Here is a 25,902-nt window from a genome sequence, read left to right as displayed (position 1 = left end):
GTCCCTTATTTCTCGTTCTGGACAAGCCATAATAAGTCCGATTTTTTAATATTAGGACACAAAGAAGGGAGTGTACCAGTCTAACATTCCATCCTACGAGCCCAAATTACAATTTGTCATTTTAAGTACAGTATGAACTCAACTTATATGCTTTCCTCCTTTTGAAAAGCAACATTTTTTTTCCCCAACACACCAAAACACAAGCCACCCAGTCTCTGGAATGGCAACTCTTTAACATTTGCCCCCAAGTCAAACTTAAAAGCCCTCACTTCTGTGTTCTCAGCTCGTCTGGCAACTTGTGCTTATTTGCTTATTGGAAACGCTTCAACATCAACAGGGCTTCATTCTCACCCTATGAAATGTTCAGCGTAAAAACACTGCTGTGCTGTTTGGGGACAAGTCACTTGATTTCGGTGTACTTAAGGCAGGGATGAGTAACTTTTTTTTCTCTTTCAACCAAGGACTGTTCTTTCTTCTAAAAGATATGTTTGGCCCAGGGACTGCAGGCTGGTGAAATGCCACCGCTAAGAAGGTGAAGTCAACATGTTTAGCCCCTTTTTTCTGCCTGGAAAAGGGGAGTAGGAGTAGGAGTTGAGGCTTCGGATGGCTCTTAGAAGCCTTGTTTTCCCATCAGCAGAAGGGGGGAAAAAAGCAGCCCTTTAGGAAACAAGATGGCAAAATTGACCCCGCCCCATTTTGTTCCTTAACTATTAAAACTATTGTTCCTCCAACTATTAAAAAACCCCCACAAATAATGGGCTAAAAGTTTGGCTTTGCCCACTGTGAAGGTGTTCTGAGGATGCTGGGCCCACCTGTGGTCTGCAAAATACTGCCTTGAAGGTTTATATTAGCCTTCCCTAAGCTGAATACTCCCCAAAGGATTACACTCATCCCTGCTATCTGAGCAGCCAGCTCGGCCTCCTGTTTTTCAGGCCCCAGCCATGCTGAGACCGACAGGGAGTCTGCGCTCAGCACAGCCAAGAGGGGCAGAGGATTAAGGCTTAAATAAAAGTACTCTTCCCACGAACCAAGCCACCGTGCATTCAGGGGCCACCCAAAGGCCACTGAGTTGACATCTCCACACTCTGTGCACCTTGGAAAATAAATCCTGCAAACTTGCCTTTCCTCCTTTGCCACTTACCGCATTGGCAATACTTCCATCAGAGCTGGCTTTCTCTCCATAGGTACACGGAATCCATTTTCTTTTATTCATCTTCGTGGCCAGGACCCAAAATGGCCCCTGCTCCTTTTTCTTTCTTTTTTTTTTTAGTTTATCCAACAGGCAGGCACACTTGGGCACTCTCTCTCTCTCTCACACACACACACACACACACACCACACATAGACACACACTTCAAGATTCTCCTCTCTGAAGCCCTTTCCCACTTGTCCCCTGTCCTGGAGGACAAGAAAATATTTCTCTTCTTCTTTTTTTTTTGCACCAGCTTCCCTTCCCTTCCCACCCATCCCACCCCCACCCTAAATAATGCTCAGTAGCATTCATACTCAGGTATTTAATAGGCATCTCTGAGTCCCCTCTAAACAGATTGACACCTTGCCCCCCATTTCCCACCCACCCCCTCTCCCAAATCCAGGCTTCTGGCTCCATGCACGCCGGTTAGTGGTCTTGACCCCAAAATACAGTCCGTGGCTTGATTTTACCGTATCCTGGTGAAGAGGTTAAGAACTGAAACAGACTCCTAGGATTGAAGAGACAGAGAAGAAAGCGTTAGCGTTACATTTCATTAGACGCGTTTTAACAGGAGATCTCCGAGCGGGTTGTAATATTACCTGGAAATGTAAACATAATAAAATGAAATAAAGAACATGGGAAATCTCTCTCTCTCTCTCTCTCTGTCTCTCTCACCTCCCCCACCTCCACAGTGTAAAGCAGGCACTTAAAATCAGTTTAAAAAAATACCCCTACAAATTTGTAGGAGCATTTCTACTACCAGGTGGCCCTTGTTTAATGACCGCTTCTTCAATGACCAAACTTAGCAATGCTGCTGAATGAGTGGTAGTTACAACTTATGATCGTCACATCATTGCCCTGCAGTCGTTAGACATTGATGTATGACCTTCCTTACCAGCTTCCCAGAAGCAAAGTCACTGCAGGAGGCTGCAGTCAGGCGAGATCCTTGCTTAATGACTTGCACAGTTCTCACTTAATTATGGCAACCGGAAGGGCTGAAACTGCCACCGTTATTCAGCACAGCCATATGGTTCTTAGGCTTATGGCCAGGGAGCTTAATGACAAGCCTCTGGTCTCAACTAGCATCATCAAGCAAGGGCCACCTGTATTCCAATCAGCTGGTTATTAATATAGGTTCTTTCATGCAGGCACGAAGAGCTGTAATATAACAAAAATCTCTTTCCTAATCCAGAACAAATCAGCACTGAATTTCTAACACTGGTATCTGGAAGTCTCCAAGGAGCCAGCCAGCAAGATGTAGGAAAATCAGTCCTTATTTACTACCAGTCCCAAATTCTAGTATCCAGAAATATCCTGAATTTGAATCTGAAGCCTCTATCTAGCCATCTGGACTAATAGTAATGGTACCCTCTCCAAAGGTATCTGCCTGCACCACCAGTCTGAAAGGATGGGCATGCTCCGAGTCCCTTCCTTAAATGTTGCCACAGAGTGGGGGGTAGGCAGATGTCTTCTCAGTGGTGGCCCCAGAGCTCTATTGTCATGACCTTCTGAAAAGCCTCGAAGGCCTGCCTTTTCCTACAAGCACTGGGGTGGTGCAAAGGTGGAACCCAGTAATGTTCTTCATGGATATGTGGGAATGATTCGGGGCACTGGGAATTTCTGTGTTGGATTATAGGTTTTTTTTTTTACTCTATTTTCATTGTTTTTACTGTCATTTATGAGCCACCAGAGGTTATGCTGCTTAGGATGGGCAGCTCCACAAACCTTTAAAACCAATGAACAAATTATTGACTGCTCTGCTCCACCTTTCATCTCTTAGCCCAGTGGTCCCCAGCTTTTCTGGCTGGGGGGGGGAAGAGGGGATGGTTCTGTGTGAGTGGCAGGTGCACGCACAGCTCAATCTGCGTGAGTGGCAGGCACACGCAAGAGCACGCACAGCTCAATAGGTGTGAGCGGCTGACCGGTGTGGACCACGGCCCAGGGGTCAGGGAGCCCTGTCTTAACCCCTTTAACTCTACACAAGGTGGCAGTAAAATCAACTGCTTTTAAAACAGAAAAATAGCTGTATTAGATCATAGAGGACACCTCACTCTATGTTCCCTTCTGTCCTCAGAACCAGCCATATACCTATGAGAAGTCCCTAGCATCTTTTTGAGAGGTAACAGGCATTGAGGATGATATTCTCCAATAAAATCCACTCATTGTTCTTTCCTGGAAGAGAAGCACGATTTCTTTACAGCCTACTTTTCAAAATGGGCAATTTTTTCCTCAAGATAGCCTTCAAACATGTGCAGAATACAACAATGATGGTGAGACACCTATTTGAACTTCTGAGCTGGAATTAGATTGGAATGGAATTCATAAATTCACAGAGGTACATATCTAGCCACTTACATGGCAGTAGATCAAAAGGTTTTATTTGCTGCCGCCCAAAGTTACCCTAGGCAACCTCGGCGCGTTTATGACTCATGGACTTCAACTCCCAGAATTCCTGAGCCAGCATAGCTGACTCAGGAATTCTGGGAGTTGAAGTCCATGAGTCATAAACGAGCCGAGATTGCCTATCCCTGCCCTATGGTAAGATGAGCAGCTAATACATTTTATAAATAAATTTTAATAAATAAATAATTTTAAAGACAAACAGCAGCTCAGTTTGAGGCTGAGTCTTTCTCTGCCTCCATTAAGATGGTCCATTTCTTATGAGTCTCATCTCGTCACGCACCACGGGAATTCAGCATTAACTTCAAAGAGGATTGCTTAAGGACATGAACAAAATATAAAGGTTTTTACCTTGGTAGAGCGTGTTTTACTGAAGACATTCCAAAACCTCAATGTCTCATCCCCGGCTCCAGTTACAATGGCTTCTCCATCTGGTGACATTGCCTAGAGAAGGAAAGGAGGTGAATTCCTTGACAGAGATGAATTCCTTGACAGAGGTGAATTCCTTGACCCGCCCACCCCACATAGCACCGTCTAGCCCAGTGATGGCAAACCTTTTAGAGACCGAGTGCCCAAACTGCAACCCAAAACCCACTTATGCATCGTCGAGTGTCGGGTGGGTGTGGCCCATTGGGTGGGCGTGGCTACGGTGGTAATGGCAGACTGGGTGGGACTAAAAAGTTCAATCAATCAATTCCAACTTTGCAAGATCCTTTTTTTTCCCACGAGAAGTTGAAATTGACTGATATTGAACCCTTTTTTTTTTTTTTTTGCACATGGCGGCGGAAGCCTAAAGCGAAAAGGTTTTATAAAACCCAGCTGAAGGCCTAGGACTGGAGCGACGGCGTGCGTGCCCATAGAGAAGGCTCTGAGTGCCGCCTCTGGCACCCGTGCCATAGGGTTGCCACCACTGGTCTAGCCTTTTCACCAAGGGTCCCCAACCCTCAGGCCATGTCTACCTCCAGGCCTTGAGCCGTTTGGAAACAGGTCGCGGAAGTGGTGGGTAAGCGCATGCGCATCCCCACTTGTGCGAACAGTGGGTACGTGCATTTGCTCCATTTGTGAGCGGAGGGCACCGCCCACCGCTCACACAAATCAAGCTGCACACGTGTACATGCGCTTGCCTATCACTTGCGTGGAACCATCCCCTTTTCCCCTGCCCCTTGCCTGTCTGCAAAGCCGAAAAGGTTGGGGAACTCAGCTTTTTCACCATGTATATATATCTCTCTCTCTCTCTCGATTGAGAGACGGGCCATAGAGAACTGAGGAAAATGATGACTATTATTTATTTGATTTACATGGCAACCCATCTCATCTACGTGACTTTGGGCAGCTGGCGACAACAATTCAGTAAAAACAGGTTAAAAACAATAGGCAAACATTTAAAAAGTATCCGCCATCAATTTAAAAACAACAACAGAAAATCGTGATCAGCAACAGAATTCATCCTACATCAGTTCAAGGCAGTCTTTGTAAGAGCTCAAAACCCTTACTGGACCACCAGGTGTAGTGGCAGAGCCACGTTTTCAGGGTCTTCTTGAAAGGCAGAAAGGCCACTCTAAATCAGAGGGGATGATATTCCAGGGGGCGGCTGCCATGGAAGAAAAGGCTCCCTTTCTGGGTCTCACCAGACCCATAACATGCCTCTCATGATGGAATGGGTAGACATAACTGGAAAGAGGTGCTGAAATAACTTAGTCCTACAGGGGTAGGCAACCTTGGCTCTTTTATGACTCGTGGACTTCAACTCCTAGAATTCCTGAGCCAGCCTGGGTATTGAAGTCCACAAGTCATAAAAGAGCCAAGGCTGCCTACCCCTGGACTAGTCCTATGCTATATAGGGCTTTACATGTCACAACAAGCACCCTCAGAAGCATACTGGGAGCCAAAGCAGCTGAGGGAGCAGAAATATAATTGGTGTTGATTGAAGTGCACGTAACTGCCTGTGCTGCGGTATTCTGTTACCAGTTGCAGCTTCTGGACGTTCTGCAAGGCCAGCCCCATGTGGGGCACACTACAGTAATCCAGTCAGGAGATGACCAGAGCATGAGTAACAGTGAGCAGAGCCTCCTGGTCCAGGAATGGGCACAACCGGCACATAACACGGAGCTGGCCCCAACTGCCACCTGCTCTTCAAGCAGGCCCACGAGTCCAGGAGAACCCTGCACAGTAGGTCTGTTTGGGGCAGGACCAGCCCCATCCAGAACCAAAGGTGGTAAGTTCTGGGAATCAGCAGGCCCCCATAGCCAATGCCGTTCAGTCTTGCTAGGTTCCGTTGTTCCCATTTAGACCTATTGTTCCAGATTTCCGAGAACAGGAAAGACTCCAACGATATTCACTTAATTTGCCATGGGCGGAGATATAAAGCTGGGTATCATAAGCAGAGAGATGACAACACCATGCAGAGGACATGAGAGCCTCATAAAATGGTGGCTGAGGACAGGGGGGGGGGGCACTTGTCAACCTTGTCTGGAACTGACCCCAGGAGAAGGAGGAGAACCAACACAAGACAGTGTTACCCTCCAGCAGCAGCACCAGCACCAGCACAAGACACTGCCAATCTCAACTGCTGGAACCAGAAGATACCATGGTTGATGATATTGAAGGCAATCAAAAGGTCAAGACGAGCAAGGATGGATGCACTAACACACACACCCCAATACTCACCAAGTAAAGGACTCTGTAGGAATGCCCAGTTAGTTTTGCAACCTGAGTTAAGGATGGATACTTCCAAACGAGGATCTGGTTCTGTGAGTATCCGTGGGTGCTCACCTACAGAGAGAATACTCTTCAGGTCTTAGCTACAAACAAAAAGCAAGTACAAAGGCTGAGGAAGGGATCCCAATTATAATTTGACTGTTGAGGGTACTGATGGTAGTTTCTAAATAGGTTTTCCATAGAAATCCTTATCAGTTAAGGTAGTTAAGAACTATGAATTGTCTTGGTATTGTTCAGTTGCCAAGTCATGCCTGACTCTCTGGGATCCCAAGGCAACCTTGGCTCTTTTATGACTCCTGGACTTCAACTCCCAGAATTCCTGAGCCAGCATGGCTCAGCTTGGAAACCTCTCCCTTTCCCTTCAGCATGGCTGGCTCAGGAATTCTGGGAGTTGAAGTCCACGAGTCATAAAAGAGCCAAGGTTGCCTACCCCTGCCATGGACTATAGCACACCAACAACCTGTCTCCCCAGTGACACTATCTAACCATCTCAACCTCTGCTATCCCCTTCTCCTTTTGCCTTCAATTGTCTCAGCCAAGGAATTATTTGATCTGTTTCGTGATGGGAGAGAGATCAAGAGATAGAAAACATCCCTTACAAGCTGCTGAAGGAGAAGTTTATACAAGTGGGAACTTTGAGGACCCAAAATAAAAGCAAAAAACAGTTATTTTTATTCAGTTCCATGTTTAGTTCAGAATTATGTTATGTCACTTCTCCCATAAACTGAGGCATTATTCACAAAAGCCCTGCAAGGTAGCTTGGAACGAGAGGACAGTGTTCAAATTATCAAGGGACGTAGCAGAACATAGACGTGCCTTTATTAAAATGCATAAACTCTGCCCTAAGCCCACTAAGAGCAGCTAACCCCCCCCCCCCTGCTTTCGAAGAGAGGAACAGCCCCACTCTAGTAGAATGATTGCTACTCTAGCTTTCAGTATCTTCTGCATTGGTCACAGCTAAAGAAAAGAACAGAATACTTTATTTGGCCAAGTGTGATTAGACACAAGGAATTTGTCTCCGATGCAGTAGCTCTCACCACCACCAACATTACCACCACCACCATCATCATATGATAATGATAATGATAAAGTTGGAAGGGACCTTGGAGGTCATCTAGTCCAACCCCCTGCTCAGGCAGGAAACCCTATACCATTTCGGACAAATGGCTGTCCAGTTTCTTCTTAAAAACTTCCAGTGTTGGAGCATTCACCGCTTCTGGAGGCAGGTTGTTCCACTGGTTAATTGTTCTAACTGTCAGGAAGTTTCTCCTTAGTTCTAAGTTGCTTCTCTCCTTGATTAATTTCCACCTGTTGCTTCTTGTCCTGCCTTCAGGCGCTTTGGAGAATGGCTTGACTCCCTCTTCTTTCTGGCAGCCCCTGAGATATTGGAACACTGCTATTATGTCCCCCCTCGTCCTTCTCTTCATTAAACTAGACATACCCAATTCCAGCAACTGTTCCTTATATGCTTTAGCCTCCAGTCCCCTAATCATCTTTGTTGCTCTTCTCTGTACTCTTTCTAGTATAATAATAACAATAATAAAGTTGGAAGGGACCTTGGAGTCCAACCCCCTGCTCAGGCAGGAAACCCTACACCATTTCGGACAGATGGCTGTCCAGTCTCTTCTTAAAAAATTCCAGTGTTGGAGCACTCACCGCTTCTGGAAGCAGGTTGTTCCATTGGTTAATTGTTCTAACTGTTCTGACATAATCCCAATAAGGGGAGGGGGGGTAGTAAGGAGGATAATAAGAAGGATAATAGTAATATAGAAAGACTGTGGCAAAGGCAAGCAAGGGTAGTACCAATAGTAATAGGCGCCTTGGGTGCAATCCCAAATCAACTGGAGCACCACTTGAACACCATTGGCATTGACAAATTCGCCATTAGTCAATTGCAAAAGGCGGCCTTGCTAGGAACTGCTTCCATCCTGCGACGATGTCTGTAATACCATCAAACATCCACATCTGCCTATCCCAGGTCCTTGGTAAGGACTCGATAGGTAGAAAAAAAATGCCAAATCCAGTCTGAACATCTGGCTGACTGTGCGATGATGATGATGATGATCATCATCATCATAAAAAATAATACCACAGCCATACTACATGGTTAAGTATTCACAGACATAAAGCCCACCTGAAGAAAATTATGTCTCAAAGCTTCCAAGTTCAACATAATATTCCGTGTCACATTGAACTCTGCTAAAAAAACAAAAAAAAACAAAAAAAAAACCAGCAGCCAAACTGGGAATCCTTCTCCTATTCCTGAACTAAGGAAGTTAGGCCACTTTGCCATTCCCGTACCGTCCACTGGTCCTTACCAGTTCGTTGGCGTGCTTGGACCAAGCAAGGTTGCACACTTGTGACCCTGTGTCAATGCACTGCAAAGGCTGTCCAGTTAAGGTGTTCCAGAAACGTATACAGCGATCAGCGGTCCCCCCTCCTGAAGCCAGGAGCCCATGCTGATGAGGGGACCAAGCAATAGCTTTGACTGCTGCAAGGTGCTCTGTGTACTGCTGGACGGGGCTGAGGCTGGAATGGTTCCAGACAAGGAGCTGAAAAGGAAGGAGAGAGGCTGGTGAGTATCGGGCTTTCAGAGCAAAAGGGCACGGCTGGCACTTGGGGCAGAGGCTCAAAAGAGTGACCACTTGCGTTCTTTGCTCCAGGACTGTGTTTTGCCCACTGGGAGGGAAGGGGGAATAACAACTGGAAAAACAGACTTTCCTTCACGGCCCAGTTTGAATTACGGCTGTCCACTGAGTTTTAGACCAGTGATGGCGAACCTTTTAGAGACCGAGTGCCCAAACTGCAACCCAAAACCCACTTATTGATTGCTGGGTGCCAGGTGGACGTGGCCCATTGGGTGGGTGTGACTGTGGTGGTCATGACAGACTGGGTGGGTTTGGCCAAGGTGGGCGTGGTCACCTCTATGTTGCTCGTGGGGAGGGATGCCTGTGGGGGCCAGGCAGGGTTGGGGGAGATCCAGGGGGTCTTTGGCAGGTGGCTCATCCTGCGAGGTGAGGCGAGGCAGGGCGGGGGTGCCATTGTCACAGGGCAAGCCGAGCCAGAGGCCGGGGCGGCTGCTACCTGACACCATCGGCCCCTGCACACAGAGGCCAGCGAGCGCATGGGGGCCGACAGTGTCCGTCAGCAGCCACAGCCTGCTAGCCCCTCGACCAGCGCACTCTGGGGCTCTGCAGCCTGCCGCCACCAGTTCAGAGAAGCCGCTTCTGAGCTGGACGGATGGCCGACAGCTGAGGAGGTGATGCAGTGGGTCGTGCCCGGGAAAAGGAGAGCATGTGAGGCCAGGGGGGATGGGACGGGAAACCAGCCATGCTGGGATGCATCCGGCCACGTGGGATCTTGGCAAGTTAGCGGGCGGCTGATTGAAGAGGGACGGTTGCCATCTCTGGGGCATGGCACGTGTGCCCAGAGAGAGAGAGCTCTGAGTGCCGCCTCTGGCACACATGCCATAAGTTCACCACCACTGTTCTAGACTGTATTTTTTAATTGAAAAATCAATACCATCAATAATCAAGCAGCTTAAACTGATTTGTGGACTCAACTGTTTGACTCAGTGTTAGAATAACATGTGGTGACACATATGGAATTAGTCCTCAGATTTATGAAAGTTGGGCTGTCACTAAACTCCATTTTGAATTTGAACATTTCTATTCTCGCATTTCCAAGTTTTTACATTTTCCATAGCTGTCTATTTGTTTTTATTAAATTAAACCATGTACAATGGTTTAATTAAACCATCTTATGACCGTAACTGAGTTTGGAATTATAGTAATGGCGGACGTTAAGTGGGTCACCTCTTGACTTTGCCTGATTTTACAGTTTTACTGTTTTTGCAGCAACCGTTAGGCCAGGGGTAGGCAAACCCATTTTCACCAATGGGCAGTTTGAGTTGGAAACTGGCCAAAATAAGCTGAAGATCACGGACACATGACCGTGGGACACTATAAACAGCTGTAAATGTGAGCTGGTTGCCAAGCACCCAAAATGCGATCAAGTAACTGGTGTGTGTGTGTGTGTGTGTGTGTGTGTGAAAAAACATTAGAACCTTGAAAATGGGTTGTGAATAGCTCTGGGGAGGACCCTCAGCACTCCAAGCAGCAGCTAAGCAAGGATTAAATGCATGTTATATTGCGGCCCTCAAAAGGGCCATCAAAGCAATATCTAACAATAAAGACAAACTGGAAAGGAACATTAAAAATTGAACACTATTTCAGAAAGGAATGGGAAAAGATAAAATCAGGATCAACAGCCTATAAAAAACCACATTCTCAAAAAGGAGCCACCATAACTAGTGGTGAGGAGCTGAGGGCCCTAAATGTCTCCCCACACCCTCAACAAGAGAACAGATGAAATATAAAATCTTATATTGTGTTTTAGAGAACAGCTCTTTGTCATCTCAGATACCTTACCACGAACATATGGTTCAGACGTATTTAAATGTAAAATAAAAAACAAGTGAAATATTCTGTGTCAAGGTCAACTGCTATGGCATGCTTCTAGCAGTCTCTTAATTCAGGGTCCAGTCTTCTACTCCCCTGCTACACAGACCATCACAGAAATGCAGCAATTACAGATGGTGTTTCCACAGCCACCCTGGATCAGCAGAGGTCAAGGCAAGGCTAGTCACCGCACCTTGTTGTCATTCCCACCAGATGCCAGGAGCTGGTGATCTGTGGACCATTTCAGCCCACACACTTCCTGCCTGTGGCCTTGAAGGCGCCGTTCGGACTGCAAGGGAGGCGTCCGGATGTCTCTCTGGAGGATCATCCGGTCTCGGCTGCCAGAAGATAGCTGGTCTGCATTCCATGCCAGAGCACCTAGAACAGAGGAGTGCTGTGAAGAACATGGAAAACGGTCTAGGTGGGAAAAATCCTTTACGAAGAGAAGTTCTGTGTGTCACTTCTAGAGCAGCTCCTGCCACTGTTGGGGAAATGTCATGCTCGGAGCCATTCTAATCACTGAAAAAAACCAGCCATTTGCCAGAGGAAAGTCATGTCAGAAACGGTTGGAATGAATACTATTTTAAAGATAAGAACTACATTTGGGTTTCTCAAAACAATTCTCTCTTCCAGTGCAACATCCAGCGTATGATGCCAGATTTCATAATTTCATCTTTAATAACGAAAGGAAGCTAAAAAAAACTGCTCCACGACTATGAAGGAATTATACTCTTGAAAGAAAACTGAATATCCCTGTTGTTTAAAGCTAAGAAGTGATTAGATTTTGTATAGGTCACCTCTTCTGGAGCATATTTCAATAACCGTTGCCTTTTTTATCCAGAAAGCTGTTGCTCACCTATTCCAATACTTGTTTTGACTAGCAACAGCAACTTTATACAGCTCGGGAAGGTGTTTTTTTTTTTTTCCAATTGCAGCTTGAGTGGCCCTTTTCCATTTAGTTACCAGGTGTGATTCTAGCCACTGGATTAGATGTAACATTAGCTAATTGCTCATAGAGAATAAAACCAGATAGCTACACAACGCGATATATTATTTTTCTTTTCTAAAAAAGAATTATGCCTAACTAAAATAACATAAAGTTATGAACAATCTTCTACGTTCTCAACATTCAGATTGAAAATGATCTACCTCCTTAAAATTTTAACATGTCTCCTAAAAAGTAAAGAGCATCTACCCCATTAATCAAATTAAAAAGCAACTTAACAATAAAAACAGCCACAGTCAAAGCATGAGTCCCTCCACCGAAAACAGCTAAATACAAAGCATTCAAATCCTAACCTCGGTGGAACAAAATCATTTTCACTTAGCATCTGAAAATTAAGGGAGAACACATGGCAAGCACATCCAAAAACTTGCAGCAACCAGCGATGTCCCATTTCAGGTAACAATATTCTAGCTTTCCAACAGAACATGAAATAGGATTACCAAAGATGATCTCGGAACGTGGACAGGTTCACAGACAGGTAGAAGATGGCTTAGGAAGCATTCAAATCCCAGATAATTTAACCTAGGATTGTGGAAGAATGGGGCTATATCATCCACATGTTCTCACAATGACCAAGAGTTGTCTACAATGCCAAGTATAACGAGAATTCATTACTGAGCAAGGAAAAAAAATCAACATTCAAGATGGGATAGCATGTCCCAATAAGCGACAGCTTTTCTTACCCACTCTGGCTGTGTGACCTTCTAACATTGAGAGTTTCTTTCCTGCTGCAGCATCCCAGATCTGTACAAAACCTTTGTGGGTCCCAACTGCCACCAAATTGCCCTAAGCAGAAAAAAAAAAAAAAAGATATCAAACATATGGCTGCAGGAACTATCACTGACCCTGGGAAAACACTGCTCCAAATACTATCCTAGCTCTAGAGCAATTTTGAAGAATGTATTCTCTCTCTCTTGCTACCAACTGAACACCTAAACATTTGCTGTTATTTATTTTGCAGGCATATGTGTGCCGATTCACTTGTACAAGATTTCTGCCGGACGCTGAATCGCACTCTTTATGATAAAGGCCTTTGTATGTTTTTTTAAAAAAATAAGTCTGTGTAGAATAACACACGGTGTGCAAATATGTAATATGGATAAGTACATGAAAGTAATAATTTTGTATCAATATAGGCAATTCCTGGATCACCTGATCTGGAATTGCCCAGTATGCTCTATGGCAGAGGCATCTCTGCAAAATTTCTCTATCAATTAATATCCTTTAACAGGAGATTTCAGAGATAAAACCTAGAATCTTCTGTCTAAGAGCACTGCTGAGCTAGGCTCTGTTGACAACATAGTATATAGGTTTAAACAGTGGTCCACCTGTCTTGGTTTTAGACCTTTAGCCCTTTTTTACTATTTCAATTTAAAAAGGCATTTTAATTCTATAGCCTTTACTGCATTATCCATTTTTCCCACAACGACTCTGTGAAGTGGGCTGGGCTGAGAGAAAGTGACTGTCCCAAAGTCACCCAACTGTCAGGCCTAAGGGAGGCCTAGAACCCCACACTCTCCTGATTTCTAGGCCAGCACCTTAGCCACTACAGCAGTGGTTCTCAACCTTTTTAATGCAGCGACCCCCAACCGGTCATAAGTCGAGGACTAAACCGGTCGTAAGTCGAGGACTACCCAACCGGTCGTAAGTCGAGGACTTTCCCTGCCCGGGAGTGCCGCGCATGCGTGGTTCCGCCCCCTGCGCTGGCCAAGGCATAGCTGGCAAGCGGCAGAGACGGAGCAGGCCGACCACCAGCAGGCCCAGCCCAAGGGAGGTAAGGCACCCGCTGGAAAAGGGGAAAAAAATGGCGGACAAAAAAAATGGCGGACAGCCTTGCTTGGCGACCCCTGTGGAATGGTCGATCGACCCCAAAGGGGTCGCGACCCATAGGTTGAGAACCGCTGCACTACAGCAAACTGGCTCTCAAACTTGGTCTCAGGCCTGCAGTGACCACATACTGACCCGTTCTGACCATCCTACAGAGGTCACAGAATCACCTTCCACCGATAGATCACACAGCCGCGTCACCTTGGGGAGAGAAAAAAAAAAGTAAAGCAGAAATCTGTATGAAGGGAATGAAGAAAATGGGAATTCATATACTTGGGTTTCAGAAATCTCTCTTGTACTTCTGGAGTCTGAAAGTCAAGCAGTAGGAAAATTCTGTCCTTAACAAAAATTTCAAACCGGGGGCTTCCAAACTCCTAGTAGCTGAGAGATAACTGTTTTTCAAATTTAAATGTGGAGCATGCCCAGGGCAAGCTACCAGAGCAGAAACCCACAAAGCTACTCTAAAGAGAGATTTCTTCAAGGGGCAAAATAATATTCTGACTCTCTGTTGGGAGAGACGTCCAAGGACAGGAATGTAAACTCTTGTCCCAAACGACAGGCTTTACCTGGCTAGTGCAAGCACTCCAAAGGTAGACACACGTCCCAAGACCAACACTAAGCACATTGAGGGATGACCAATCGACTAGGTTCAAGTAGAAATCATCCTGAAGCTCTGGAGCATCCAAAACTTTGAATGGAATCTTGGATATCTTCCTCGTGGGTTTTCGAGGTGATCGAAGTAACTTTTGGCTATTGAAAGGAGGAAGTACATAACAGTTGAGGAAAGACACGCAGAGAAGGAATATCCATTCTTCCACAGATATACCCTAGTTGGTGACCTACTTCCTACAAACACATTTTAAAAAAATGAATTTGTGAAAAATGTGAAAAGAAATCTGGCCGTTCTACTATTTTCTGAAGCCATTTCAGGAATTCCAGATTATTTAAAGGACCACCTCTCCTATATTACATCCACCCAGCCCACAAGGATGGGAAGGCAGGGTATGTTGTCTATTAGGGATGTATTAGAGGTGTACAATGCCTTAGTAAGGCCACACTTGGAATACTGCAGTTTTGGTCACCACGATGTAAAAAAGACGCTGAGACTCTAGAAAGAGTACAGAGAAGAGCAACAAAGATGATTAGGGGACTGGAGGCCAAAGCATATAAGGAAAGGCTGCTGGAATTGGGTATGTCTAGTTTAAGGAAGAGAAGGACGAGGGGGGACATGATAGCAGTGTTCCAATATCTCAGGGGCTGCCATAAAGAAGAGGGAGTCAAGCTATTTTCCAAAGCGCCTGAAGGCAGGACGAGAAGCAACGGGTGGAAACTAATCAAGGAGAGAAGCAACCTAGAACTAAGGAGAAACTTCCTGACAGTGAGAACAATTAACCAGTGGAACAACCTGCCTCCAGAAGCGGTGAATGCTCCAACACTGGAAGTTTTTAAGAAGAGACTGGACAGCCATTTGTCTGAAATGGTATAGGGTTTCCTGCCTGAGCAGGGGGTTGGACTAGATGACCTCCAAGGTCCCTTCCAACTTTATTATTATTATATATTTGGTGGGACCATGAAAAAGGGCTTCTCAACGGAACATCATTCCCCCAAGGTATGACTGACCCTCTGCCTGTTGCTTTTCCGAAAGGCCCTGAAGACATGTTTTTTTTCAGTTTGCCTGGGGACCATGGAGAATGGTTGATTTGATTATGTTGCTGCTGCCATGGGGGGGGGGGGGGAAGGGAGGTATGGGTTTTTATGTTGTGGAATTTTAATGTGATGAGCTGCCTGGAGTCACCGGTATGAGAGCTGGACAGCCATATAAATAACCATCAGCGGCAATTACGTTCTTCTGGCAGAACTGGAAATATCATGCAGGTTGGGTGATGGTATTGCCCTTCTTCCCAATTTAGGGCTTATAGGGCTTTTCACATTTTGAGCAATGAGTGCTAGACAAATTAATGTTTATTTAATCCAGCACTATTCTTCTTGTGTTTTGAAAAAAGACATTTCTTTTATATTCTTTCTCTCTGGGTCAGTGGTGGCGAACCTATGGCACGCGTGCCAGAGGCGGCAGCACTCAGAGCCCTCTCTGTGGGCACACATGCTGTTGCCCCAACCCTGCCTCTCCCCACGGCACCCTCCTCACCAGCAGCCCCCCGGAGGAGAGTCGCCCCAGAGCGCGGCCCATGCAGAGCAGCCAAGCTCATGGAGTCGGGCAGCTGGGACAAGACTCCGTCCTCGCACTCCATTGCGCACTGATGATGCTGCAGGGTGTGGGTGGAGGGCATGGCCGCCATGGCGCTGCTGGGCCACCACGGCTATCTGCAGCGGTGAGTGGAGGCGGTGAGTGGCCCTACGAACGGGCAGAGCGGGGGTGGAGCAGGCTAGGGGTGGGTTTGGGGCACTTGGTCTCTAAAAGGTTCGCCATCACTGCTCTAGGTAAACAGCTAGAGGTCAAGTAGGGGCTGGTTATTCAAGTGCTCGGGAGATGCTTTAATTGAGATTGTGAACTGAACAATGGTCAAGACCTAATGTTCTAAATTCCAAACTTCCCTCCCTGTTTATTCACACAGACATTGTTACTTGGCTGGCTGGGGAATTCTGGGAGTTGTAGTCCATACATTTTTAAGTTGTAAGACTGAGAAACACTGCTGTAGAGGGTTGCCCTGTAAAATTCCTAGAAATAATATATCCATCAACTAGTAGGCCAAGAAGCAACATTAAAAGGAAGAGAAGACATATGGAAACTCCTACCCACCCCAAATCCAATACGATTCATGAGAATTTCACCTTTCCATTTCTAAAATCAGTGCAAGAGAAAAGCTCAACCATGAGGGAAGGGGATCAGCAGCTTATACTAAGGGGGCTTTATCCTACCAGCCCCCACTGCATTCCATCCATAATAGGTAACCGCAGCAATTTTGTAGTTCAACTTCTAGTTCCCAAACCACAATGTGGCATTAGTTCCAGGATTATTATTCTGCATGGATAACCATCATCCCATTTCAAATGGTAGCCAACCTTTTGTTGCTGACAGGGGAGAGGGAGTATGGAGAGACCTCATTGCCATCATCAGGACTGGAACGTTTTGTGGTGAGGGAATACTACATTTAACAAGGAGAAAACAATGACCCCAAAATTAGCAAACTGAGTTTTCTGCCAAGGAACAACCACTTGATTTCTCAATCCATTCAGACTTCACATAATTGCACTGAAGGCCGGATGCATCATGGCGAAACCGCGCCCACCCCATTGCCAGCAATGGGAAAAAAGTCGCAATAAGTCACGACACGTGACGTTGGGAGTTTGACACCCCTGCACTAAGGTATCATATTTGTTTAATTTTGGCTTAACATGCTCTCTGAACCCCAGCCATTGTGACTACTCAACAAGATCCTAGCTTAGTGCAATGCGTGTATGAAGTCAGTCTTGCCTTCCTATCTGCCAAATGCTTACAACAGCCTGTTTAGTCTTCTTTGTCTACTACAGCCTTCCTTCAACAGGCAACAAGATAAGGAACAGAGAGTGACTCAGAGTCTGCTCCAACCACATCCTTTTCAGCTGTAATTAAAAAATAAAACTAAAATAGCCTCCCCAGAATGATTTATCTTTGCTTGCTTTCAGACAAGCAACATATTAGAAAGGCAATAAATAATTTCACATTGCTTTATGATGCAACTCTTTTCAATTTGTTTCAAGATTTTTTTTTTTACCATTATCCTAATGCTTCTTTTGCTGTATTTTAAAGTTCCTTTTTTAATGTTAGTGGGAGGCGAGTCAGCAACTTTAACAAGGGTCAGATGTTAAGACTATGCAAAGGATTCAAAATAACTGCTTTACAAACATGTTAGGGCATGTGTCACAATTCTGTTCCAAGACAGCTGTTTTGCTCTGGCTAATGCTCTTTCTGACATACCTTTTCAAAATGTTTTGCATACTTAAGACATAACGGAAATACTATCTCTGAATACTCAATTCTAAAAATCTGGGAGAATATTACTGCACTAATGGGATTCCAATAACCATCAGATTAATTTGAGGAGAACAGGAAGCTGAGTTCGATTCCACTTTGGTCTGATACAGGCAGCCTTGATTTTTCTTATAAATTTGCATTTAAATTAATAGCTGTACCGCCATGTGATCTAGCAATCCCAAATTCTTTGTTTTAAATAGTTAATGAAATATAACAGAGATCAAGGTTTTTTCCCCCACAATGTCTTAACTGGAACTTCCAAATCCAGACACAGTCTAAATTTCAGCTATTAAATGGGCCACTTTACAAAACACAACGCTCAGCTAAACAGATCCCCAGCTAAACAGAATGCTCAGCTAAACAGATCTAATTGGGTTTAACCCCCTCCTAAATTATTAATACTTCTTGCTTTTTACTGTAGGTCAGAGTTGACTATTTTACAAAAAGGCGATGCAGTTTGCAGAGGAGGAGAATACCGTGAAAAGGCTCTTCTTCTCAGGCGTGGAGGGCTGCAGCCTCCTGTCCTCTGTCTGTGGATCTTGCACTTTCTCAATCCCAGCTCCAAGGAGTTCATTTTTTAGCAAGGCGGAGTAGGCAAGGCCATCTGCAGAAACAAAAACCTTGTCAAGCTGATTGGCCGTTTCTTAAAAAATGGGTTAACTGGAAGCATGTAGCACAGTGGTTCTCAACCTTTTTAATGCCGCGACCCCAACCGGCCGTAAGTCGAGGACTAAACCAGCCGTAAGTCGAGGACTAAACCAGCCGTAAGTCGAGGACTACCCAACCGGTCGTAAGTCGAGGACTTTCCCTGCCCGCGAGCGCCGCGCATGCGTGGTTCCGCCCCTTGCACCGGCCGAGGCGTAGCTGGCAAGCGGCAGAGACGGAGCAGGCCGACCACCAGCTGGCCCAGCCCAAGGGAGGTAAGGCACCCGCCGGAAAAGGGGAAAAAATGGCGGACAAAAAAATGGCGGACAGCCTTGCTTGGCGACCCCCGTGAAATGGTCGATCGACCCCAAATGGGGTCCCGACCCACAGGTTGAGAACCACTGAGTAGCAGCTTACAAAAAAAGGCATACAAAAAATTCTTTTTTCAAAACGTTTTTTTTTTAAAAAACGAGACATTTTACAAAAGATGTTAGTAATCAGGAGGTTGGAGACAGGATTTAAAAGTTAGCTAAATCTGTCTTAATACAGAGAGCTAATACATTTAATTATAAACATGAAAGATGAGTATAAATAACACTGAGATCTTATTTAAGGATAAAGTTAGGGATCCCCCTAAGGATCCCTTATTCTTCTGTAAAACTTACACTCGTTTTGGCAATAGCCTCAGACCCTGCTAAATATCTTTTACATGATTATTATTTAGTGCTCTCCCTCCAGGTTGGCACAAACTACAGCAAACCACATAACATGGTAAACCAGCCTACCCAAATCTCTTCAGAGGATCTAAGGCAGTGGTGGCGAACCTATGGCACGCGTGCCAGAGGCGGCACTCAGAGCCCTCTCGGTGGGCACACACACCGCCGCCACTAGCAGCTCACGCAGGTCCATTAGGCCACCGACGCCACCCGGAGCAGCAGCCCCAGCCAGCACAAAGCATGCAAAATAGCCGGCTAGCAAGCTCGAGTAGAGGTATTAGAGCATCAAGGTAACCACGCCTACCTGGCCACACCCACCCAGTCTGCTGTGACCACCCTGGCCACGCTCACCCAGTGGGCCACACACCCCGCCCTCCCTGAGGGAACCACAATGCTGATGTGGCCCTGGCACTTTGCAATAAATAAATGGGGTTTGGGTTGCGGTTTGGGCACTCGGTCTCTAAAAAGTTCGCCATCACTGGTCTAAGGCATGCAAGCAGTAGGCAAGATTTGGTCTCTACCTTTGCCATTGTCTGAAGTGGCATCTTTTGCTTTTCTATTTTGACTTGGAGACTTTTCATTTTCCTAAAAATGCAGATAAAACAATTAGCACGCACCCACGCTTAGAATTTCCAAACTTTATAGTGGATCTCTTTTTGTTTTCAAAAGTCAATATAATTGTTGTGAAGTGTTCTAAGCAGCCTCACTGCAGAAAATCCTGAGTCACATATTATTTGACCACTTGCCAAATTTGGCACTACTTACGCTTATTTCCCTAAATTTAAGAATTGTTCCAGAATCTATCTTGTCCTCTTCAGTGCTTAGACATTTCAGAGGAATATGGAGTTCAAGGAACATTATCTTTTCACCCAGAAATTCTGGTATTTTTTTTAAATGCCAAAAGTTTTCAAAATACCTCTTCAATAAACATTGCTATCTGTTCACTCAGTTTGGGAGTTTTATAATTTGCTTTGCAGCTCCATTCCTTATCACTCTCTGCTTTCAAAGGTTAAATAGGCTGCATCAGGGAGGAGACTATTCAATTATGCTAAAATGTATGATCAGCTGGACCCCATTCCTTTTTCATTCAAACAAGCTTTTTTATTTACAGTCTTTCAATATCTATCAAGCAACCCCGGCATGTATTGTTTCCCACTGATTTTAGAGTGTGACTTGCTGGTATATATTTATAATCAATTATTTAAAAAAAAATCTTATTTACATAAATTGGATATTTTTAAATAACTAAATCCATCTTTAAGTAGTCAGTTGAAGTTCCTCAGCATTTTTAAGTCCCAAAAGCCTTGCATCACAACTCCTGACACTTTGAACAGCTGGACAAACCCCTGCTTTATACATAAAAAAATTCCCAAATTTGACCATCACTTCCATCTCTAAGCAAGTAGCTCAAATTACCAGATTTCCTTCTAAAAAATTGGGAGAGGCTTGCCAGCCTGAGTTGGTATGCTAGGCTGGATGACCTGCTTCCCGACAATCTTGGTCATGACAGGCCTAAGCCATCTTCCACATGATTTAAAACCACAACTTCAATCACTGACCATGTTGTTTTGTTTTGGATACCATCAAATGTTTAATAATGATTGTAAAATATATATATTTAAAACAAAACACGCAAATGGGATGACCAACAGGAAGGAAGAAAACATGATGTCAACCAACTAAATGGCCTTTCTGCAAAGCTCACATTTATTCTATGAAAGCTGATGTTCCAGTTTGCTCCTGCTCGGGAAGGGATGAATCTGTCACCATGTTTACTAGGAGAGGAGATGGGTGAATTGGAAGGTGTCAAAGTTCTCCTCATATCTGTAACCTGGAATTTTGAAAGAGCGAGAATGGGAGAGAAGGAAAGATCAGGAAACCAGCCACTGGAAATCCACAACAAAGACCAGTGACAAAACAGAACACAACTGCCTTAAAAATGAAACTCAGCAAAAATGAAACTTAGAAAAATGGGATTCCAGAATCTGTATTTATGATAGGAGCTGGGCATTTTTGTATAGCTTACCTCATTTTGCATTGTTGTGTTTATATTTTTTTTAACATTTAATTCCAAACTAAGTTAATTTAGGACCACTAGCAAACACAACGTCTTTCTGGGCAAAGACATAACCTTATGTATACCTAATTTAGGAGTACAGACCATCAATTAATAAACAAGCAAACTCTAGAGGGAATTACATTTCAGCAGGTGCAAGTGCAACTGAACCACATTTGAGTAAAATAGTCTTATAATCTGAACATCATTAGAAGAGATAAAATAGTAAAATCTCTCCAATCATGGAAACCATAAGTGTTAATTTCTAGAAATACTGACTGTGTCCATTAATTAACCTGTGTTTATCAACATTCTTTACCATGTGAATATTGCAGACATACACTTTTAGTGTGTATCATTCAGTGCATACTGATCACTTTTTAATGCAGTATAATTTTTTCCATCAGAAACCATTTAACATTCCAAGCATTCTAAAATTATCAGAGGGAAGTAAGAGTATCTCATTTATAGCATTAGCAAGGATTATGCAAGCTACCTACAGAATTATTGGAAAGGAGAACAAAGTCTTCACATTTAAAAGCTATTTCAAGGGTACAAAAACCTTGTTATTTTTTTTTTTATCTGCTTGGGCTGTTTTGCTTTTTTAATTCTCAGAGCCAAAATCTATTATTGAGTTAAGTACAGTTGAAGTATATTAAGCAGGGGAGTACAGAATGTTCTGACTTTAAAATCACCCATTCCAGCTCAGGAAGGTCCATTCTGAATAATCCAGAAAGGATTCAACCAGTCACTTCCAGAACTGTGATTCTCAGGGTTCTGGAAGTCACAGGTTGAATCCTTTCTGGATCATTGAGAACAACTTAGGGAGTATTCTAAATGGATTGGAACAGCTTATTTGGGTCAGGGCATTTGGTGCAGTTTAATGCAAGTTTAATTATGACCACACTAACAATACATAATCTTGCAAAATTGTCTATAACATTCAGTATATATTTACGGTACACTATCATCACCTTACAGATACAAAATGAGTACTAAATTTCAATCAACTGTTGCCACTGACTTTTTTAAAACAAAAAAAAAATTACTGAATTACTGAAAGAACCCCACTGAAATATATGAATTGGGGTGCTTCCCCATTTGTTTCATTTTCGCTCTGCTGTTGTGAATATCAATGGACATGTCCAATATCTGGCTACTAACATTCCATATAAATATGCATTATATAATTTTAATGAGACCTTTTATATTTCTCCAAACCAACAAAATAGGATTCTTCTGAATCTAACAAATTGAACATTTGAAAATACACATGTTTCTTCTAATACAAGTTCAAATTACGTCTGTTGTCACCTTCATCCCTTTCCTTTGGCAGATACCCACAAGCTGTTTTCCCAGGGCCTCACATAGCCTCTCAAAACAGGGATGCAACACTGAAAGATCCTGAAGTTTCCTAAGTTACCTAACCCGTAACAGGTTACCATCAAATTATTACTTTAGGGTCAGGGTTAAATTAAAATTGAAAGGTAGTTTCAATTTTAATTAAGTTTAAATTAAATGCATTTTTCTACCACTCCATTTTTTTGAAGTAACCCCTCTCTTAAGATATACTTTGATTGCAAATACAACTAGATGGTGATCATTTGTAACTTAACCATATACACAACCCAGCCTGTGTTTGCTCTTTAATATCTCCTGTACAATATGAATCTCTTCAGAGATGTATGCCACAACAGAAGGATTTTATTTCTTGTACAATATATAGGAAAATTTTAAATGCTTAATATTTACAGAAGGCATCATGTTTTCATTCTGGATGTTGATCTGGCGGAGAAGGCGCCTTTCATAGTCTTGATCCATGATGGACAGGTGAAGGACAGGGGGGAAAAGAGCCAAGATGTCTTATAATAGTCTCACACAATTTTTTTATGCATGGAGACCAGGGGGTGACCAATAGGCTGTGAAGCAAAAGGCAGAACAAGTACATCAAATTCCAAGCAGTTAAAATGTTAAAAACTTAATTGTGAGTTCTAATTCCTCTTTTATTATTAGATTATACCTATTTTCACTTAGTTACAATGGATTTATGCACTGTGCAAATCACTCATTTATATAGACATGATCAAGCCGAAATCATCCTATATAGAAATTAGAAATGTTTCCATCTGCCTACAAGCAAAAAAAGTTGTGTAATCAAAGTCTTCTTATATGTTAAAATCAGGTGATTGGCATCATTCTTTTATTAAGTGAGGGGATTGGCTGGGACCAATTCTAAGAATTCGTTGTTCTCCATACAATTAAACTTAGCAACTTGTAATTTTAAACAATCACACATTTCTTCTGTGAGACTCCATTTTCATGATTTTAGACAGTGAACTCCTCAGTGCTTACCTGTTTACGTGTGGTAAGCATCATGGATAGAGATGGTACTACAGAAAGACAAACAATTCAAAGTTTCCTTACTGCTATTTAAACTGGAAAGGTGGGTTTTAAAAAAACCTTGAGAACTAAAGCTTACAAAGTTTTTACCCAATTCTGCAATGTTTCTGTGCAAAGCTGTGGCAGATACACTTAAGATCCTTCAAAGCCTGAGCAGACCTACCTACCAATGAAACCTTGTATTACCAGAAGTCAGTTTTGACTACGAGGAATGCATAACCAACATTTTGTTTGCAAAAACATTAATCCGATATTTATGGCATAAGAAAATGAAGCATAATTCTCATTTATGTGTAGAACTATCAAAAGCCATAAATATGTGTATTCTCTTTCCCCACCTGAATTACCTAGAAATTTATGAAAGTTATAGAAAATACTCTTTATTTTTGATTTTCCATATTAAAAATACGTACTACTTAAAATGCATTTCTACACCTCAGAGAGCTGCAGTAAAGGTCTTCCTTGCCCCTCTGAATGATCTATGATCTTGTAGGGAGATGAACTTCGATGAACTTTTCATTTCAATCTGTCTCTCCATCTGGTTTACCTGACACATAGCTGGAAGTTATCTGTAAGCTCCATCAACCAGCAATTGGCATCTGAGTTAATTCACTCAAGACTTTCTCTAAATTCCATAAATGTGCCTATTCTAGGCCTCCTTTAGGCATGAAAGCCAGCTGGGTGACTTTGGGCCACTCTCTCAGACCAACCCACAACACAGATTTGTTGTTGTGGGGAAAATAGGAGGCAGGAATATCAAGTATATTCACCACCCTGAATTGACCAAAATATATAAAATGCAGGATAAAAATATTATATAGATAACAATGTGAAATCATAGTTGCCAGTTCTTTAGCTTGGTGTTGGCCTTCATACACATCAAGTTCTTCCCAAGAACCCAGGATGTAATGTATTAACAAAACATATGTGTGAATCCAAGAAAAGTGTCCTTTTGTGACTGACTGATAGAAACATTGTCAATGCAGAGATTTTCTAGGTGCCATCCAAGATTTTTTTGATATGGCACTTACTGTGCTGATAACCACTGGGATAATTATTATTCTACCTGACTTTCTAAATCAGCAATATCACATCTGTGCTCTCAATCTGTGTTGCACTGACATTCATAGCAGGTAATATTTGCCTGATAAAGTTTTGGGCAATGATAATACAAAAAGACAAATTAAGTTATAACTATACATTTTACATTATCGCAACAGTGAACTGACCAAAAATGCATGCTGTGTATCCTCTCTATAATTTTTCCTGATGAAAAAAAGAAAATGGGAATGGGGCCTTTTTCTTCCGTGGCTTCAAAATTCCAAAAAGAAAAAGAAAAACTATCCAGTCAATCCTAACCATCATCCATCAAGTGCATCCCTGCTTAAAGCCCTCAAGCTTCTTTTACAGCACCCAAACCTCAACTTCTTCAATTGACACCATGCCTCCCCATCCCTAGCCAGACGATAGGGTTCAAACCCAAGTTCGATGAAATTAAGACATTTCCACATCTTAACACGAAACGTTTTTTTTAAAAAATGCAATTCAGAAGTTGCCAGTGTTAAATAAATGCAGGTAAGTATAATTCCTCTCCCAGGTTTCCTCTATTCTACGCTATAATGGAGCGGCGGCGGCGGGGAGAGCTGCCTTTAGCATCTATCGCTGGACTAAGGATGGAGATAACCAGCAGGGATTGGAGAAAAATTGGGAATTAACCCCCAGCCTCCCCTGAGGAACCCTGCAAATCGCTTTTATTACAGAGAACAAGAGACCCTCCAGAAGAGGGGAGGGGTCCCCCGAGCTGCCTCCCTCTCCTCATTCGCCCACCGCTTTAAATCCCTGTGAGCCTGAACGCTCCCGTAACAAGACAGCCCTCCCGCCGCATCCAACCCCAGGCAGCCCCGTCGCAACATCCCATGGGGATGCAACAGAGCCTTTCTCCAGAAGCCCCGCGCCCATTTTCACCTGGGCACAAAAGAGGAAAGAATGGACCCGCTGGTAGGAAAACATAAACCCTCCTCCCTCTCACCTGCCCTCGGCGAGAGCCATCCAATATGGCGCCGATCCGACTCCCTGCCCTCCCCGTGTCCCCGCCCACTCTTCCTTTCTCATCAGCCGCGCGCAAGGCCTCACGGGAAGCTAAGGCTCCCAATCCGCCGCTCCCTTCTCAAGCCTCGCTCTCTGATTCGTCCCGTTCGAATCAATACAACTCAGAGGGAGCGTAGCCCTAGCAACGGTCCCGAGGCCTAGATGTGATCCGCCGATTGCGCGACGTACCGAAGCACCGAAGCACCGGGGGAAAAAGCCGAGTTGGGTGGTGTAGCAAATTGGGTCACGGAACTGACTTTTGCCCTTCTTCCTCCATATAGAAATCCTACGAATAGCAAAGCAATGGAGGTGAGAAGGGGGGGGGGAGTTCCTAATAAGCGGCTCTGAAAATGTGACTTGATTACTGAACGGTTTGTTCATTCGTACGTTGCACTTAAAATCATCAAATAAAAACAACGGA

General features: G+C 43.9%; 1 protein-coding gene across 1 annotated transcript; it reads right to left on the bottom strand.

The window, feature by feature from the left end:
- Positions 1-1,569: 1,569 nt before the first annotated feature.
- On the bottom strand, positions 1,570-25,475 carry FZR1 (fizzy and cell division cycle 20 related 1). Its single transcript, XM_015810011.1, has 15 exons — positions 25,423-25,475; positions 23,346-23,383; positions 22,746-22,912; positions 20,643-20,768; positions 19,459-19,522; positions 18,053-18,180; positions 16,625-16,707; positions 14,170-14,353; positions 13,739-13,804; positions 12,460-12,562; positions 10,964-11,148; positions 8,629-8,862; positions 6,260-6,364; positions 3,944-4,036; positions 1,570-1,700 (listed from the first exon to the last, which is right to left on the bottom strand). The coding sequence occupies exons 3-15, from the start codon at positions 22,812-22,814 to the stop codon at positions 1,659-1,661; spliced, it is 1,482 nt and encodes a 493-aa protein (XP_015665497.1). The 5' UTR covers positions 22,815-22,912; positions 23,346-23,383; positions 25,423-25,475; the 3' UTR covers positions 1,570-1,658.
- Between the last annotated feature and the right edge of the window lie 427 nt (positions 25,476-25,902).

Source organism: Protobothrops mucrosquamatus, unplaced genomic scaffold, assembly GCF_001527695.2.
Source record: "Protobothrops mucrosquamatus isolate PMUCROS unplaced genomic scaffold, P.Mucros_1.0 scaffold6, whole genome shotgun sequence".
NCBI classification, from domain to species: Eukaryota; Metazoa; Chordata; class Lepidosauria; order Squamata; family Viperidae; genus Protobothrops; species Protobothrops mucrosquamatus.
Note: the sequence above shows the minus strand (reverse complement) of the source record. Positions and strands in the feature narration are given on the sequence as shown.

What these genes read in the sequence shown, in the direction of transcription:
- FZR1 (XM_015810011.1), bottom strand. Translation starts at nt 22,814, where the DNA reads ATGGATCAAGACTATGAAAGGCGCCTTCTCCGCCAGATCAACATCCAG. An exon ending in AGAAGAAGAGCCTTTTCACG is followed by an intron (nt 16,708 to 18,052) that starts GTATTCTCCTCC and finishes TGTTAAATGTAG; the next exon opens with TATTCCCTCACCACAAAACG. An exon ending in TCCCCTGTCAGCAACAAAAG is followed by an intron (nt 14,354 to 16,624) that starts GTTGGCTACCAT and finishes TCCTTTCAATAG; the next exon opens with CCAAAAGTTACTTCGATCAC.